General features: G+C 37.3%; 1 protein-coding gene across 1 annotated transcript in view; it reads left to right on the forward strand.

Annotated features, from left to right (window-relative positions):
• WDR27 (WD repeat domain 27) overlaps window positions 1-18409 on the forward strand; it is a 164255-nt gene that overhangs the window by 66145 nt on the left and 79701 nt on the right. Inside the window, exons 22-24 of the mRNA XM_046669861.1 lie at window positions 1271-1368; window positions 2554-2656; window positions 15608-15706. Coding sequence (XP_046525817.1) covers window positions 1271-1368; window positions 2554-2656; window positions 15608-15706 — 300 coding nt within the window. The remainder of the gene's footprint in view (window positions 1-1270; window positions 1369-2553; window positions 2657-15607; window positions 15707-18409) is intronic.

An 18409-nucleotide genomic window follows, 5' to 3' on the forward strand; every position in this document is an offset into this window, starting at 1 on the left:
TTTTAATTCTCTTTTTTTCCCTTGAATGTTTTGACCATTGTATTTTGTTTCTGTTCTATTCAGTTTTTTACTGTTCAGCTTCAAGAAACTAGCAATGTCGTAAGGTATTGCAGCTGTGCAATCATCTCTCTGTCTTTCCGTTTAACTAGATCTCTGTTTTCTTCTTTTTCTACTCAGTGCCTTGCAAAGGGCCCAACATTTTGTAGATGATCTCTGAATGTTTGTTGAATCATTTGTATGCCATATTATGAGTCATCAAGTATCCTAACCTAGCCCCAGTTTGTGGCACACTAAACTGTGTCGACCTTAATAGCTGTGTGGCAGTGAGTGGACCCCTCTGTGTGTCTTGTTTCTCACCTGAAAATGAGTATAAAATAGTTTATACTTCATAGGTTTGTTGAGGGGATGAAAGGTAAGGTGTTTAGAATGCTGTCTGACACAGAGTGAAAACTCATGTGTATATTAGTTTGTTACTGCTGTTATTGAATTTATGTGGAGCTTTATTTCCTGTTTGTAAATGAAGAACCACTTCCAGGTATGTGTACACTTTAAGCATAAATGCTTATGGATATAGATATTGTTCATTACATTTGTCTTAATTTGTTGAATATTCTTGACGTGGAAGGAAGATGGAAATCATTATGAACCACAATATATTTAGGTAACGTTTGGGGCCAAATGGTTCTGTGGGTGGAGTGCAGTTCAGTTTCAACCTGTGAGACATTTTAAATCACTACAGCGGTGTGGGGAGGTGAGCACGCCAGAGTGCCTCGGTGCTCGGATCAGAGACAGGCCCTCCAAGGGTCAGCGTCTGAGGTGACACACCTGGGTTTCACCTGAGTCGTCGCACAGGAGGCTGCTCAGAGTGTCTTAGTTTGATAATCGTCAGATCAATAACTGGCCTCAAACTTCAAATGCCTTATGAAGGGCATCTTTCAGGTAATTCATTAAATATAGATTATGATCTATAAAAATAAATTTTGGTATATTAATATCCTAGTCTTTTAATCTTTTACCATTTGTAGTTCTGTAAATTTCAGTGGCATTTTACACATAGAGAATACATATATCAATAATTGTTAGGGTCAAACTGTACTGTTAGTGGTTACTCATATGGATGTTTTTGGAGTCCAATTCTGAAATTATTGTAAAGAAGAGAAAAAGTTTGTGTTGATTTCTTACTTTGGATTCAATGTTGTTAGATATCATTCATGTGATGTTTATTCAGCATTTAAAAAGTACATCCTGATTTTCCCCCTTACAATTATAGGGATCGTCATTTACGAGCCAGCAGTCTCAGGTCTATAATCTTTTTGCAACCACCGCCGTCGGTGATGGGATGAGACTGTGGGACTTGCGGACCCTGAGGTAGGGCCATCCTGTTCACAGCCTGCAGCTGGGGGGTTAGAGGAGCTGTGTAAAACGTGTTTTTATGAAAACTCCCGAAGCACTTAGCTTTATCGATAAACTCAGTTTGATCTCTTTTCTTCCACATATGACAAGGTTGTGGTGAATCTATTCACACGGACCAATCTAAGAAAAGTCTGGTTTATATACAAAAAAGGTCACATAAATGTGGAATGGTAAAATGACAGGTGCCGCCCTTTCCTCTGCTCCGTGTGTGACATGTGGACCCTGAGTGTCAGAGACACACAGGGAGGGAACTGGACATTCTTAAACTAGAGCAATGCATGCGCGCGCACACACACACGCATATATGTATATATGTGTATATATATATTCTGATAATTATATTATGGCAAATAATCACTCAATATATAACATATATAGCAAAATATAATAAATATTTATAGATATGTATGTGTGTGTATGCATGTATATGTATTCACAAGGGCAAAATTAGTGGAGTGTCTTTGCTCTCCTCCTTAATCACTGAACAAGTATAAAGACCCCCATAGTCAACCTGTGTGACCAGAGGAGGAGCTGTCACCCACCCATGGGCATCTTGGGCGTGGGCGCTGTTGGTGTCATCATGCCCCGTGGAGCCCAGCCCAGCACTGACAGATGCTTGCGAAGGCTTTCTTAGGAAGCCTCTGGCTATCCTGAAAGGTATTGGAGATTTTCTCAGTAGAACTAGCATCGATTCCCTGACATTTTTTACAATAAACAAATATTATATAGCACTTTATAAATAGTCGTTTGTGAAACTTAACCAGCCTTGACGGAAGGTAGCACCTCCCACAAGTCTTTGAATCATTGATCCAAATAATTTATGATTTTGGAAGGTTTGTTTTCATAAAGATCTTTTATATTTTAAATATGTTAATCATTTAATATTCTTCATATATAAAAATTTCATTTAATGTTAGTTTGGTCATCTTTGTGAATTTATGATTTTGAAAAGCGTTTTAATTACTTTTAAAGATCTCCAGAATAACCTGCTTACCATGTAATAATCCCCAGGTATAAAAATGTCCCTTCATTGTTAGGTTGCTCATTTTTGTGAGGGAAAGCAACAAATCAGTATCTTTCTCCTAATATGTGTTAAAAATTAAAAAATGTTTTTTCTGCGGGTCTTTTTTCTCCTCGCAGGTGTGAGCGCCGTTTCGAAGGTCATCCGAGCCGCTGCTATCCATGCCGGATCGCTTTTAGCCCCTGTGGACGATACGTGGCCTGTGGTGCTGAGGACAGACACGTATGTGCGGCCGTGGCATGCTGGTCTGTCTTTGGCTGTAGGGATCCTGGGCTCAGTCCTCTGGAGACTGCTAATATGGTTGCACGTTGGTATAAAAATCTGTTGGTAGTCTTGACCACTGGCCAGTGTGTGAGACTTTCACACAGTCACACTATTTCAATAACGATAATGTGCAAGGTATGAAAGGCCCTCCTGGGCTTTTTAGTGAAGCATGATGCTTTAAACATCAATCACTCATTCATTCATTTCTTTATTCATTTATTTTTCATTGCACAAATGGCCTACCCTGTGAAAGACGCTGCGTTCCATGCTGCATTTCCTTCGAATTACAAGATAGTAACATTAGCATATAAGATCCCAGACCGCAGCTGCCTAACTGGAGTGTCCCTCTTAGCTCTCTTAGGAAACAACATGCTTGTTTAAATGACGTCGCCTCCCCCTCCTCCCCCTCTGCCCACACACGTTACACGTGACACACACTATCTTGCGGTTGATTTGGAACGGATACTAATAAATCGATCTGTCTTTAACATATTTAAAAAAGTCTTCTGTTAGTTTCCTAGGGCCGCTGTAACAAATTACCACAAACTTAGAAGCTAAAGCAACAGAAATCTGTTTCCTCACAGTTGTGGAGGCCAGAAGTCTAACCTCAAGATGTGGGCAGAGTCGATTCCTCCTGGAGGCTCTGCGGGAGCGTCTGCTCCGGGCCTCTCCCACGGTGGGGCGGCCATCAGTCCTGGGCGTTCTTTGCCCTGGGTCTTATCACTCCGTCTCCGCCTCCATCTTCACATGGCCATCTTCCCTGTGGGTCTCAAATCCCCTTCTCCTTTCTCTTACGAGGACTGGTCACTGGACACCCTAAATGCAAACTGATCTTACGATCCTTAACTGCAGTGACTCTCAGAGATCCCACTTCCAGATGAGATTGTGTTCACAGGCCCTGGGGGTCAGGACTTGGATGTATCATTTTGGGGAACACAATCCAACTCACTACTGGTCGATAGGGTTATCTAAACAAAAAAGACCTAAAGAAATGTGCAAAGATTCGAGGAAATAATAAAGTTTATTTGGAAAAAATCACTTTGCAATTTAACTGACAGATTTATGTTTCTAAATTTTTTCTTATTCACTTTAACAGATGAGAATGGAATTTAAGAATACTGAAAAACTATTTTATGAAATTTTTAAACAGGAAGAGTTATTCTAAAAGTTTACTAGTTTGCATCTGACTAAAGGTGCTCCAATGACGTTTCTGTTATCTGCTATGATAGATACTTGAGCTCATCTCTAAATGAGGTAGTTTGTTCATGTGAAAAATGGGTAGAAATGAATACTTTAGGTTTTTTCAAGGAAAACAATGTATTCTAAAACTTGACTACCATGAAGCTAATAAATAATTTCAAATTTATTAAAGCAACTTAAAAGATTAAAGTAACGTTTACTCAACAATATGAACTATATGCCACCATTTTTGATACACTTGTTTTGCAATTTTGAACAAAGACCCTGCCAACACCAACACCAACACCAAATAATGGATTTCTTTTTTTCTAAGTTGTTTCTCTGTATCCAGTAATGTAGCCAAAACTCTCTTAACTATTCACATTCATCCATCAAATTAAATTCTCATTTAGAACATCTTATTTTATATAATAGCTTCCTGGCTTTCAGGAAGAATATCAAATCCTTATTTGCTTCAAAGGCTTAAGCACTACTTGTATATTATGTAAGAAATTCATGAGATAACTTAACTATGGATGTATTCTTTCAGGAGCCAAATGTAAGTCAACTATAAACGTTGAATTTTCTTGAAATTTTTGATCATCATTTTCTTTTATTCAATGTATATGTGAGTGCAGCTGAAAAATATAATAATTGAAATTAAGAGTATAAAGACACAGAAACATTTAAAGTAGAGAGATGGGAAATGAAGATGATGTGAGAATACTTAAATGTAAAGTAGACTTTAAGGCTTAAAGCATTACTAGAGATAATGAAGGACATTTAATAATGATAATGATGCCAATCTATATAGAAAATGTCATAATTCTAAATCAGTATGCACCCAATAACATAGTTTCAAAATATATAAAGCAAAAGTAATCTAACTCTAAGAAGAAAAAGAAACATCTTTAATCATAATGGAAGACTGTAACAAACTTCTTTCAATGGCTGGAAAACAAATTCTGGCTGATCATGATGGTTTTCTGCTTTTAATATTCTGCTGGTTCTCTAATATCACGTGGAATATAGACCAGGATCTTATGTGTGGCATATAAGTATGTCTCCAACCTGCCTATCTAATTCCATCTCTGTTTCTCCTATATGTCTTATTTTCTAGTCCAGTGTGTCATACAACTTCTGGATATGGCAGTCCTTTTTATTAATACAAAATGATGAGGATGAACCAAAAACATTCTCACAGACACTGAGACCACACCAGAAAAATGTGTTTTATTGACAGATGAAAACTAACAATATATTTGCAAATAAGCTGAATGAAATTAAGAAAATACGTAAACTTTACTAACAGAGGAGCCAAAGCAGGAACGGAAGAGTTCAGAAATGAAATCACTAGACAACAGGGACATGTGAAATGAAAACTGATACAAGGAAAGCGTTAGAAAAAAATTTTCTGAAGTAAAGACCAAATTTAAATAAATACAGAAGAAAGTAGATACTACAGATAACACAATAAGAGAAAAAGAGAATATGAAGGAGAAAAATAAGTAAACAAATCCATATATTCATAGGTGAAAAAAGACATATCTAAAGAAGAGGAAATAAAATAGATCATAAAGTGAAAGGTTCTCTCTGTGTTTATATTATAAATATAATTAAAAATAAAGCAATAGAACAGAACTGAGATAAAAATAATCATCATATCAGTGAGTTCAAGTAGAATAAACTCATATTTTGAAAGAAAAAGACTCTCAGATTGGATTTTATAGGTAAGAAAAAAAAATCTGAGTCTATGCTGATGCAGGAGATGCCCTAACGCAAAGTGGCCCAGAAAGGATAAAAAAAGAGATGGGAAGTGTACATCAGGCAAGCGAAAATAAAAATAAAGCCGATTATAGGATTTTGATATCACACAAAGCATGATTCAACACCCTCCAAAATTAACGAGGCAAAGACAGTATATAATGCCAAAGGCAAAAATTCGCAATGAAAATATAACATAGATGTTAATGTAACAATAAATGTTCCATTATTGTTGTAGATCTAATATAGATCTCCGTGTTACGTATCTAATAGATCTATATTAGAGATAGATATATATATATATTTTGTTTTGTTTTTAGTTATCCTTTTGGAATGTCATTTAAAAGTCATATAAAACGTGTTATAGATCTAATATAACAGTAGATGAATATCTACTCATCAAGGAAAATAAACAGAATAGCAAATTTCCTAAAGCAGAAATACAAGAAATGAAACAATAGATAGCCAAACACTAACAATGGAGACTTAACACATCCATCTCAGTGCTCACAGAGCAAGTGCACAAAAATTATAAAGTTGTAGGAAACCTATGTAGCATAATCGATAATGCACTGTCTTATAGATGTGCACAGCCATATTTGTATGCCAACAAGACAGGCACGTTCTTTTCAAATACACATCAAACCTATTATCATTGACCATATATAAGTCCACAGAGAAAAGCTCAATAAATTAAAATAACAAAACAGAACATCCTTTTACTATAATGCAATCAAACCATAAATTGGTAATGAAGTAAAAAAGAAAACATTCCTTCTACCTAGATATAAAAATTCTATTAAACATTTAAAAATGTAAAATAAAATGAAATTGTAGAATTTCTTGAAAATAATGATATTTCTCACATGCTATTTCAGTATCTCTTGGAAAGCAGATGAAGCACTGCTTGGAGCAAAATTTAAATCATTAAATACTTATGCAAATTAAAGAAAAGAAAAAAATAAATGAATTAAATATCTAACTATGAAGTCAGAAAAAAACAAAATAAGTTAGAAGAAAGGAATTTATAGAGATAAAAGCAGACACTAGGTTAGAAAAAAGAAAATCAGTAGAACTAATAAATAAATGAAAATGCTTATTTTTTAAAAACGTAAACTGAAAAATAAACCTTGGCTAACCCAAATTTTTGAAAAAGAGAGAAAGCTAAATGTATAATTAATAAGAAATAACAAGGAGAAAAGAATGGGGAACAGAGGAGCTTTCGAAAATCATGAGACTGCTTTTCACAATTTATGCAAATAAATAAGAAAGTCTATATAAAATGGATAACTACTAGGAAATGTAATTTATCAAAACTTTCCCAAAAAGAAAAATAAATTTAACAGGCCAGTTTTCATAGAAGGAGCAGAAAAAATTTTCCAAGACCTTCTCTGCAAGAAAGAATTAGGTCCAGATGATTTCTCAGAGGACTTTACCAAACTTTTAAAGATCAGATGGTCTCAATGATACTTAACTGTTTCAGATAAATAAGGAAAGCATCCAAGTTATTTTTGAAGTGAATATGAACTGATATGCAAGCTTGATAAAATTTCAGAAAAAAGCTACATGTCACTTATGAATATAAATTCAAAAATCTTAAATGAAATAGGTGTAAAGAGGATCTGACAGTGCATTAACAATAATCTATCATAAACCAATGTTCTTGGAATTCAAAGATAGTTCAATATCAAGAAATCTATTGATAAATGTGTCATATTACTAACTGATATAAAAAGAGGAATTGTATGACCATCTTCATATATGCAGAATAGACATTTCAACAAAATTCCACATTCATTTATGATAAAACACCCAGTAAAGAAGGGATCTTTGAATACTTCTTTCAAATGATAAGGTGCTTATCTCAGCTCAAATGCCAGCATCTTATGAGAAAACATTAGATCATTCTATGGTTGGGAACAAAGCAAGAAGGCCCATTAATTCCACTACTATTTTAGAGAGTATTGGAGGCATTTACCTATGAAATTAGGCAGGAGAACATAAGCAGAGACATTATAATTGAAAAGGAACAGTTAAAACTATCTTAATTCATATATGATAAGATTGTATATCTGGGAAACCTAAGAGAATTAATGGCCATTATGAACAATAAAATAATCCAGGAAAGTATTAACAGTAGGATTTAAATTAATGTATGGAATTTAATGGTCTTTATAAAAACAATAACCTATAAGAAGATATAATGAAGAAGGGAATCCATTTAGAAGAGCATTAAAAAAGATAAAATATTCAAGCATAAATTCAACAAGAACTCTACAAAACCTATATGAAGAAAACTTTATTTTTTCCCCAGAAATGTAGACTTGAACAAATGCAAAGTCTTAGCTTGTTCTTGGATAGGAAGATTCAATCTCATAGAGAAGTCAGTTCTCTGTAAGTAATTTGTAAATTTGACACTGTCCCAACAAAAATACTGCTAGGTTTCCCTCTAGCTAGAGAATTTTATTGTAAAGTTATTTGGAAGAATAAACAAGTAACAATTGTCAAGACACTCTGTCAAAAAGAGCTTTATATTGGGGGGAACTTGCTTTACCAGTTATTAAAACATTTAGAAAGCCTCTCTAATTAAAACAGCATGGAACTGGTGCACAAATATAAAGAAAGACGATATTTCCAGCTCCAGCCACTGAAAATGTTTAGAAGCATTGACATTCCAGCCACCACCCTTAGTATCCTCGTCGTAGCCACCAAATGCCATTTTCCACTAATGGAAACCAGAGTTCCCTGGATGACTAGCTGGTTTCAGGTCTGTTGCAGAATGAGCCGGGGAGGTCTTATGCCAAAGAGAAAGGAAGAAATTGAAGAGTAATGGAGTCATATAATAAGGCCACAGAAGGCAACATCAAAGGCTATTGACCAAAGAAGGCATAGTTGAGCATCAGAAGAATAATGACTGTAATTGATTTTAAAACGTTATATATCTAAATTGTCATAACTTTTAAATGACATTCCAAAAAGAATAACTAAAAACAAAACAAAAACAAACATAAAACAAAACTTCATTGGTCCCTATTTGGAAGAAACTAGGGCACCAACTCCTTACTCAGAAGCATGCCTTTTAAAGGGAAAGAACTAAGCATTTGTCTGGCCTTTTCTGTTTGGACTATATTTCAAGTTAACCAAATACCCTATATGAAGAGGAAAAGTTCTTTATTGGAGAAGAATTCCAGGCAAGTGGGAAGAATGACAGAATTAGAAAATTACCCTCTTGCAACGTCACATGAAGTAATTGATTTCAGCAAATGTCATCAGTAGAGGAAATTATCAGATAAAGATCAGTGGTTCCCAGGCAGCTGGAATAGACATTTCTCCAAACAAGACATACGGATGGCCAACACGTACGTGACATGATGCTCAACATCCCTAATCATCAGAGAAATGCAAATCAAAACCACTATCGGTATCAGGTCACACCTGTTAGAAGGGTTATTAACGAAAAAACAAAACACAACATGTGTCCTTGAGGATGTGGAGAAAATGGACCCTTGTGCACTGTTGGTGGGATTGTGAACTGGTGGAGTCTCTATGGAAAACAGTGTGGAGGTTCCTCAAAAAATAAAAATAGAGCAACCGCGTGATCCAGCTATCCCACTCTTGGGTATTTATCCAAAAGAATGAAATCAGGATCTTGAAGAGATATTTTGCATTCTCATGTCATTGAAGCATTATTCTCAATAGCAGAGATGTGGGAACAACCCAAATGTTTATTGATGGATGACTACGTACAGAAAATGAGATCTATACACACAATGGGGTGTTATTCAGCCTTAAAAAAAGAAGGAAATCCTGCCATTTGCGACAACATGGATGAACCTGGAGGACGTTATGCTAAATGAAATATGTCAGTCACAGGAGGATGAATGCTATGTGGTTCCGCATATATGAGGAATCTAAAATCGTCACAGTCATAGAAGCAGAGAGTGGAACGGTGGTTGCCCCGGCCTAAGGCCAGGGGCCAATGGGAGGTGTTGGTCACAAGGTCCAGAGCTTCTGTTATGCAGGACGAATAAGTCTATAGATCTGCTGTATGTCATTGTGCCTGTAGGGTTAACAATATTATATCATATGCTTAAACATTTGTTAAGAAAGTAGATCTCACATTAACTGCTCTTACTACAGTTTAAAAATAGGTTGACAGGCAACTCTCCCAGGGGTCATCATGCTGACCCATTCTAAACCTTCTGGCTAATGTGAGCATCAGTAAGTGCACCACAGTTTAGATACGGTGTTCATTCCTAATGCCATCATGCAGTGCGCATATTAACATTCACCATAAAGTATTCTTGTAAAAAAAATGTTGAACCTGAGCCTAATTGAGTCTTTCTAGGTAATCTCTGGTTTACAGCAAATATGTAGGCTAATGGAATAAGTGGAAAGACATCACAAGGAAGCAAAAAGACAAATCCTGAATATGGAACATTCTTTAGGACACAGAGCCAGTTTCTTCAAGTCTATGGCATGAAAAAAAAAAGGCAGGGAGAGAAAGAATTGCTCCAAAACATAAATGAGAGAAAGATATATAACAACGACGTATAGATCTTGATTTACTCAAAATAACTGTAGAAAGACAGAGAACATTAGGAAATCGTTATGACTGGGTATTAGATATCAAGGAATTGTTTCTATTTCAGTTAGGTGTCAAAATGGCAGTACAGTTATGTTTAAAATGTCCATATTTTTAGAGATACGTACAGAATATGTGGAACATCATCTTTGCAATTTGCTTCAAAATACTTCACATTTCTTCCACCACAAAAACTAAAAGGAAAAAGAAAAGAAAAAAGCGATGGTAGTTGAAGCAAGTATAGCAAAATCTTGATAATGTTGTATTTGGGTTAGGAATTTGTGGGACTCATTCTATAAGGCTCCATACTTTTGTGCATATTTGAGTTTTTCAAAATGGAAAGCCGAGCACAGATGTTGGAGACGGAACTGGACACAGGTGATCTTGACTCAGCGTTGCACGAGCCCCTCCCCTTGGCTGCAGGCCTCCTGGAGGACAGCGCCTGTGTGCTGATGGAGAGCATTGTCAGGTTAGAGAAAGGCTGAGTTTGCATCCTGGTTCTGCTCTGTGAAGGTGGGAACCACTGTTCTCTGACCTTTAGTGTTTTCCTCTGTACCAGTGCGCTGTGATGTCTATTGGAGGGGTAAAATGAAATAACATGTTCGTAGCTGCATTTAATACATGTGGCTTGAACCTTACTATATAGAAAGCTATTGTCACATTGTAATGACTTTATCAGGATAATGCTAAAGGTATGGGTTGGTATAAGCTGCTCTTGCCAGATCCCTCTGCCCTGATCTGTACTGTGTGACCATATTTTCAAAGAAATCAAGATGAATGAATGAACTAGCGGATACTTCAAGGTGACTAGTTATATAATGGACTGTAGGTCCAAAGAAGCTGAAAAAGATCAGGTTGTTATTAGAAATAAAGTTGACGAGGATTTATTTCAGGGCTATTCAAGCTGCTGCTGCCCTAGGCATATGAGACTAGTGGTTGGCCAGAGGTCATTGCCATACAGTGATCCACTGGGCTCTGTCTTTGCGAGAGGAAGTGGCAGCAAGAAGGGCAGAGTGTACCCTGGAGTTTGCCAGAGTTCCTGTCTCAGACCTTGATGGAGGTTGACCAGAGGAACAGTGTGTGTCTGTCTCCAAATCTGAGGGGACCCAGAGCAACACCATTAACATCCAGTTGTCCATTAGGTGGTGGCCAAATGACTTGGCATGGCAAAATTAGGGACTTTCTAAGGACGTCTTTGCTTCCTATGGGAAGTAGGCGTTTCTTGGTGTAAGGGTCTGTATTAAATCTTGAACATTTTGGTCTTTTGCGAAAAGTTTATTTTTTTGTGAACTAAAGCTTCAATGATCTGAAGAAATGTACACAGTTATGAGAAATGTGATTTCTGCAAATATTTTAAAAAATAAGTGACCATATATGATGGTTGATCCCCCGTGGACAATTTCGCTACTATTATGAAGTTTCAGAAATACAGAATTCTGTTTGCAGTTCTTTTTCCCGTTTCTTCTGTGGGGATAATTTGGGTGCAGGGAAATGATGGACACGTGTTAGAACTCTGTGAGACAAAACAATGAAAGAAACTTCATCTTTGAGGATACAGTTCAACAGAATTACAAAATAGTCCCAATGAACCGGTCTAGGCCTGTTTGCAAAACATTTATCTTTTTCAATAGTACATTCAGTCCCTTACAATCTTTGTGAAAATATTTTTGAGCAGTAAAGCATTATTTATTCCAGCACCCGTGTGATTTGTGCCACATCCTCATCTTTTGGCAGAAAATATATTGCTCCCTTTTTTCTTGCCCCTTTCTCAGGCTTATTAATTTAGTTTTGGAGTAGGATTTACTTTAAACAGGTTTTATTTGGAGTTTCTTAGTACGTTTTAGCTACAGCTTATTTCTCTTCCATGGGGAGAATTTGCTTCATGAATTAAACAACTGTTCTAACCTCTAATTAAGACATTTTGTTCTCCACACGGATTGTAATGAAATTGAACCATTTGCAAAGTTATTCCCAAATTTTCCATCATAGTATATGAGGTACGTCATGGCCTTTCAGGTTGGTCATTGCCATTGGGTGCAAGTACATCTCATGACAAATGTGTGTCTAATAAAATATTCCTGATATTTGGGGCTGCAGACTGCTGTTTTCGTGTTTAAAGTTTGTCATGACCATAAAGATTCATTTGACTCAAGAACCTTCTGCATGAAAACATGTATTTCATTTAATACCATTTTCATATAGAAAATAAAAGCCTGTGTCTTAAATAATTCTTACCTAGACTTCTTTCACAATATCGTGGTGTCCCTTTTTGTGTGTCTTGAGATTTCATGCAAATACAAGCCAATGTTAATTTCCACTTAGAATTAGGTGAAAACATAACGGGTCTCGGGAAGGACTTTTCAACAAGAGATAATCATATAATAGAAGTTGATTTGAAAAGAAAAAATAAAGCCCCCGAACTTCAAACACTGCCTCTGATTTTCAGACCTTCTTTCCACCTGTCACCCTCGACAGCTGTCTGTCTGCACTTTGCCCCTTGGTCTGTCTGGGAGGAAGGAGGGAGAAGCTGCCTCTGCACCTGTGCCTTCAGCCCATCCTCCCTCACTTGTCCGGGATGCTGTTACATCAGAAAACTTTCTCTGGTGCTTCTTCATTCTCAATCCATTTCCCATCAGCCTATAAGTAAGTTCCCTGGAGTCTAAAAATATTAACTTCAGCCTTCACCTTGCACGTAACTTACCCTTGTAATTGGATTTCTGTCACATGTTATGTTGAAGCTACTTCCTAAAAAATTGCCGTGTCAGCCCAATTACCTAAGCTTCTGGCTTCTCTTCCCTGGCCGTTTCTGATTTCTGGGAATCCTTTGCTCTCACTGATTCTCCTTCCCATGGCTCTCCTTCTGCCTCTGTCTGCTTCTGCTCTCACTCTTCTTCCTCCTCTCGCGTGTTCTGGGTGGATTCAACCCGCTTTCACAGTTTGAGCTATTCTTCTACAGCGTGAGTCAAACAGATGTCAAGTCATCTCAGATGCTGGCCTTGTTCCTGCTTCCTGAGCACGTAACAGCTGCAGACCTGGTTGTCACCTTAAACTCGGAGTCATGTCCCCATAGCATCTGCTTCTCGGAGCGTGGTGTCACTTTTCAGTAGATAATGATACTTTTCAGTGCCTCCGAGCTGCATTGTGAAGGTGTCAGTGGTGATTAGAAATCCATTTCTCCTTTCTCTCAGTAGCTTGGGATCTAGAGGGATGTGGTGGTGGTGGTGTGTGTGTGTGTGTAATAATTTGCAACATATTCCTCCAAAAATTATGATTATTACATAGGTGATAAAGTAGTTGTATGTTTAACTTTTTTGAATAAAGTTGTTGCGAATAGTTTTGTACGAGTCTTAGTGTGGACATCTGTTTCCATTTCTCCCGGGTCAATGCAGAGGAGGGAGCCTTCCGACCTGAAGATGCGTGTGCGTTTAACTGTACTGGAAGCTGCCGAACAGGTGTCCAAAGCGGCCGGACCATTTGAACAAATTAGCACCAAATGTTTGGCGCACACACGTGTGCACACAAAAGTGACAAATGATGAAATAGAGCTGATAAATGATGGGAAACATGCTGATCGAGGCAAAGGCTAGCACAGTGTAGTGGTGAATTCAGACTCTGACATAAGGCAGCTGTGGATCCCAGCCTGGCTTCTGACTCCCGTAGCTGTGTGACCTGGGAAGACTGCTGACCCCACGCCCTGGTTTCCTTATCTGTAGATTTGGGACAGTGCTAGTGTCTTCTTCATAGGGCTGTAGAGAGGATTACATGAGGAAATCAATATAAAGCTTAGTGTCCCGTAAGTGTTTGCTATTATTATTAACTTCTATATTGTATATAATAGATGCAAAACAGTCGTGGTCATAATAATTTCCCTTATCCACTTAATCTAAACAGCAGACAAGAGGGGAGCCTCGAATCCTGAGAAACCCTCCAAAATTCATTATAGCACCACTCAGTCAGTACGTCCTGAAGAGAAGATAGTGATGTGGCCAAGACAGTTCTAAAACACCTGTGAGACCAGAGGGACTTTGAAGGTGTCCTGAGTCCTTCAGGAAAGGTTGTCCTTGGCGGCCAGCAAGATACAAAGCAAGAATTTAAGTCAGAAAACCAGTTGAGAGTCTCAGTATCGACACTTGATGGCTGTGCTAGAAACATTCTCTATATGTCACGGTTTCCTCAGTAAAAACATGGGGATGCCAAGAGTTTCAAGTGCACATACCTTGACCAGTTGCTGTAAGTGATTTCTGTGACAGTTGTGAAATGTTGTGTAGACAGCGATGTGCTGTCTGGCCTGTGGTTCTCAAAGTGGGGTCCCCTGGGCCAGCAGCATCAGTCTCCTCTGGGAACCTTTTAAATTCATTCTCAGGTCTTCAGACCTTGTGCCAGTCGCTGCATGAGACATTTTAGAGTTAAGTTAATGTGTGCTTTTCAGATAAACACGTTTGGGCCAGAAGAAGAAAAGGCAGACTTTCTATTTCTCCGTTTTACTTCAAAATATGTAAAACATCTATTTGTAGACTTTATTTCAAAACCACCGTTTAGCCAACGACAGAGTCATTTGGAAGGTCTAAATTTAAAGGACTCATTTGTACATGAAAATGTATTTTTTGTGTGTGGGAAAAAGAATCACCTTTGAGGTCTTGTTCCTGCTATAACGTGGCATTTCTCTTTATTACCAGTAGAGTGGCAGAAAATACTTGTTTGCACATTTTGATACTTAGTAATTAGAATGGTTCTCCCTTCTCTTATGTCACATCTGGATGGTACCCTGATTCCAGGTCTTGTCCCTAAAATGAAGTATTTGATGGCAACTCTAGATAAATATATATAGATAGATACAGATATCTTTTTATATACTTTTTATAAAACTATATATACTTTTATATAAAATAACATTATATATGTTAATGTTATTAACAGCTATGGAAAAAATTCTAGATATTTGAATTCCTCAAATTCCAAGCTGATTGGTAGGAAGCAAAGTATAGACTGTTCTTTCTCAAGAGTATGGGAAAGGACAATAAAATATCACTTTTTCACTCAATTTGGGACTTCCAGTTAAGGTTGGAATACAAAATCTGTACTCCTTCCTTAACGTTAGACATCAAAATGAGCGTATATTTAAAACTGTTCACAAGGTGTTGTGGAGGCTTCTGATAGGCTAGAAAGTGTGACAAAAATTCATTAAGATGATAAAAATTCTAATAAAAGATAAGAAATGCGTATTTCATAAATTTCCTTCCGTGATGCAGATGGCGTTTTGTCCCTTATTTCATTGCTGCCATGACGGTTGATTAGCCATTCGAATATCCTTCTGCTTTGCATAACTGATGGTTGATTATTGACTCTTTCGACATAGGACACCCGGCTGTTCTGTCTTTCAGGTGTACGTGTATGAAATGGGCTCCAGCACCTTTTCTCACAGGCTGGCAGGACACACGGACACAGTCACGGCAGTGGCCTTCAACCCGTCCGCCCCACAGGTACGGCCTTGCTGTGTAAGCACATCTGGTCCCTGCAGGTCTCACATCATAGTTCTTGTATCTGTCAGAATTTATTTTGGTGAAATTTTATGATATTTAAGATTACATGCCAGTTTTCATTGTCTACGTAGGGAGATGAACTTAGGAAATAGACCTTTATTGGGGAGAAGGAGAAATTTGGCGTGTTTTCTTTGACAATGGAAGTATTTGTCCTTCAGTGCTGAGGCACATCTGCGCTCCCTGAAATATTGAAAAATGTAGAAATACCCACGGACAAAGATGGGAATATGTAGCACGGATACGGACACTGTGGTTCAGATTGAAGGAAGAAAGGGAGAGAGCAAGTAAGAAAAGGATTTTGAAGATTCTCGTGAAAAGAATTTGGATGGAGAAAGAGGACCACAAAATTTAAAGAAACTTTCTTAATTAGGAGAAAAGATGAAAAAAAATGACGTCAGCTGCAAATCAGTGATACAGAAAAGTGAGTGGTCTTGTATTAACATGCAGAGGGCGATGCTTTGTAAAAAATGTCAAAACTCTGAAATATCAATGAAACTTTAGTATTCGGGAATATCGATTTCATTTTTTCCATTTAAGTTTGAAGCTTTGATACAGAGACTAACATTATTGTGTGATTGTGTGTTTTAGGCTGATATGTGGGTGTGTGCTCAGTGGATGCTGTTTTGTTGACCTGCTCTTTTTCACTAACGGTGGATTGTTGCAATCTGGGGCATGGTATGGTGTCTGGTACATAGTTTACTTTCCATTTGTATTAAATGTTGAAAAAATGAATGAGCAAAGCTTGTCATGTCATTGACTAGCTTCCATCAGTGTCACTTGAAGTCTTCATGACACCCTCTTCCATAGTTGACCCTAATTTAGCTTTTTGGTCTACTCTTGATGGGTATTCAGCTTTAAAATTTTCTTCCTTGTTATAAACAATATTGAGAGGTACATATGATTATGTTTTACTTATCCCAAAAATAAGGTGATGCGACATATACTGTCGTGTACCTGCTTTTCCTAATTAATAATATGTATTACCATTACCTATTCTGAATCTTTTTAGTGTATTTTTTGAAATTATTGGATTCCTTTTTGAATCCTTTGAATAACACACTTCTGTGAGACTGACAAATGGTCACAAATGAAAGGGAGTCAGAATATAAGAGCAACGTCAAGGACCAGTAAGGTGTGTGGCAGGGCACTGGGCGTAGTGATTTAGAGGTGGAATATTGAAAATTCATTATTGGCATCAAAATATCTTTTAGCAAAATTGAACTGAAGAACTTCTTTGAATACTTGAAAAGTTTCAATTAAAAAACATTCTGTAGGTGTCTATTGCCATTGAGATTATTTTTATGATTAAAAGAAAATATGGTCTGAATATACTTATGAGAAAGAAAGGGAGGAAAAAGGAGCGAGTAGTACTTCTCATGAACATTGATTCTTGATGAGGGATCGTTAAAGAAGACACAGTGTGAGAAGTCTGTGTTGTGGTTCGTCATCTCAGGAAACCAAGAAGCCACCTAGAACAGGAATAAACATTTTCAAACATTGATACGTTCTACCACCCTTTATTTTTGTAAAACGCTATTAAATTTTAGAAACGATGGTAAAGTAATCCAATGCCGTTATCTTTGTATATAAAAATTCCTAACAAAAATTCTTGTTGTTCCAAAAGTTTTACAGTAGGCATTTTTTCTGATCATGGGTATCAGAAAGAAGTCTGTGAAATAGCAATATTTCTTCAATAAACATATCTTCAAGATATGTTCAGAAGTCATTGTTTTTTGGCACAATATTTGTTTGATTTGAAGATACATGTTATCCCTTCACTAACATTTCGGAAATCAGAGTGAACTTCGGAATCCTTATTTCTCCTTTGTAAGGTACAGTCTTCTTTGTTTTATTAAACCACTAGTGTACCTTACAGCTAATGTTGCTTGAAATTGTGTCCGTAGAACAAAATACCCAACTCAAGCCTTTGTTTAAAAAAAAAAAAATCTATTAAACGGCACATCAAAACAATAATTTGAAATTTTTATTTGTAGAAAAAGACCCTTCTGAGTTCCAGTGCAGGCGTCTTAACATGTAAAATGCATGCTTTGGCATAGAGGATGGCTTTGCATAGGCAGGGAGAACAGGCAATCAGAGCCCACAGATTTGGGTCCCTCCCGTACCAACAGAGGAGGTCCAGATCGTTGACTTCAACATTGATTAGGTTTCTGCATCTCTGGATGATGATACTTACCTGCTGGGAGGGTCAGGAGGATAAACACATGCAAAGTGCTGGGCTTATGGTAGGCACCTTGTAAATGTTCCCTTTTCTCCACAAGAGGAGACAAAACAAGTAATACCATAGGTATCCTACCATGAGTAAAAGTTACGCTTCACAGATAAGTGGGATAGGTACATGGAGTCTCATTCCTCTGAATCTAGCAGATTTAATACTTCTCCTGAAATGGCTGTCCTCCCTCCTCCATCCCTGTCCCTACTTTCTTATGATTTTTCTTCATCTCATGAATTTTAGGTGACTTCTCTGGATCTGAATACATGCTTGCTCAGACAGGCTATTATCCTTCAAGCTCTTTATTTCCTGGTTGTATGGTCAACCCCAGCCGCTTCATGGTGGCTGGTTGTGCTGGGTCATGGCTGGTTGTGCTGGGTCATGGCTGATTGTGCTGAGTCATGGCTGGTTGT

The sequence above is a fragment of the Equus quagga genome, chromosome 8, assembly GCF_021613505.1.
Source record: "Equus quagga isolate Etosha38 chromosome 8, UCLA_HA_Equagga_1.0, whole genome shotgun sequence".
Lineage (NCBI taxonomy): Eukaryota > Metazoa > Chordata > Mammalia > Perissodactyla > Equidae > Equus > Equus quagga.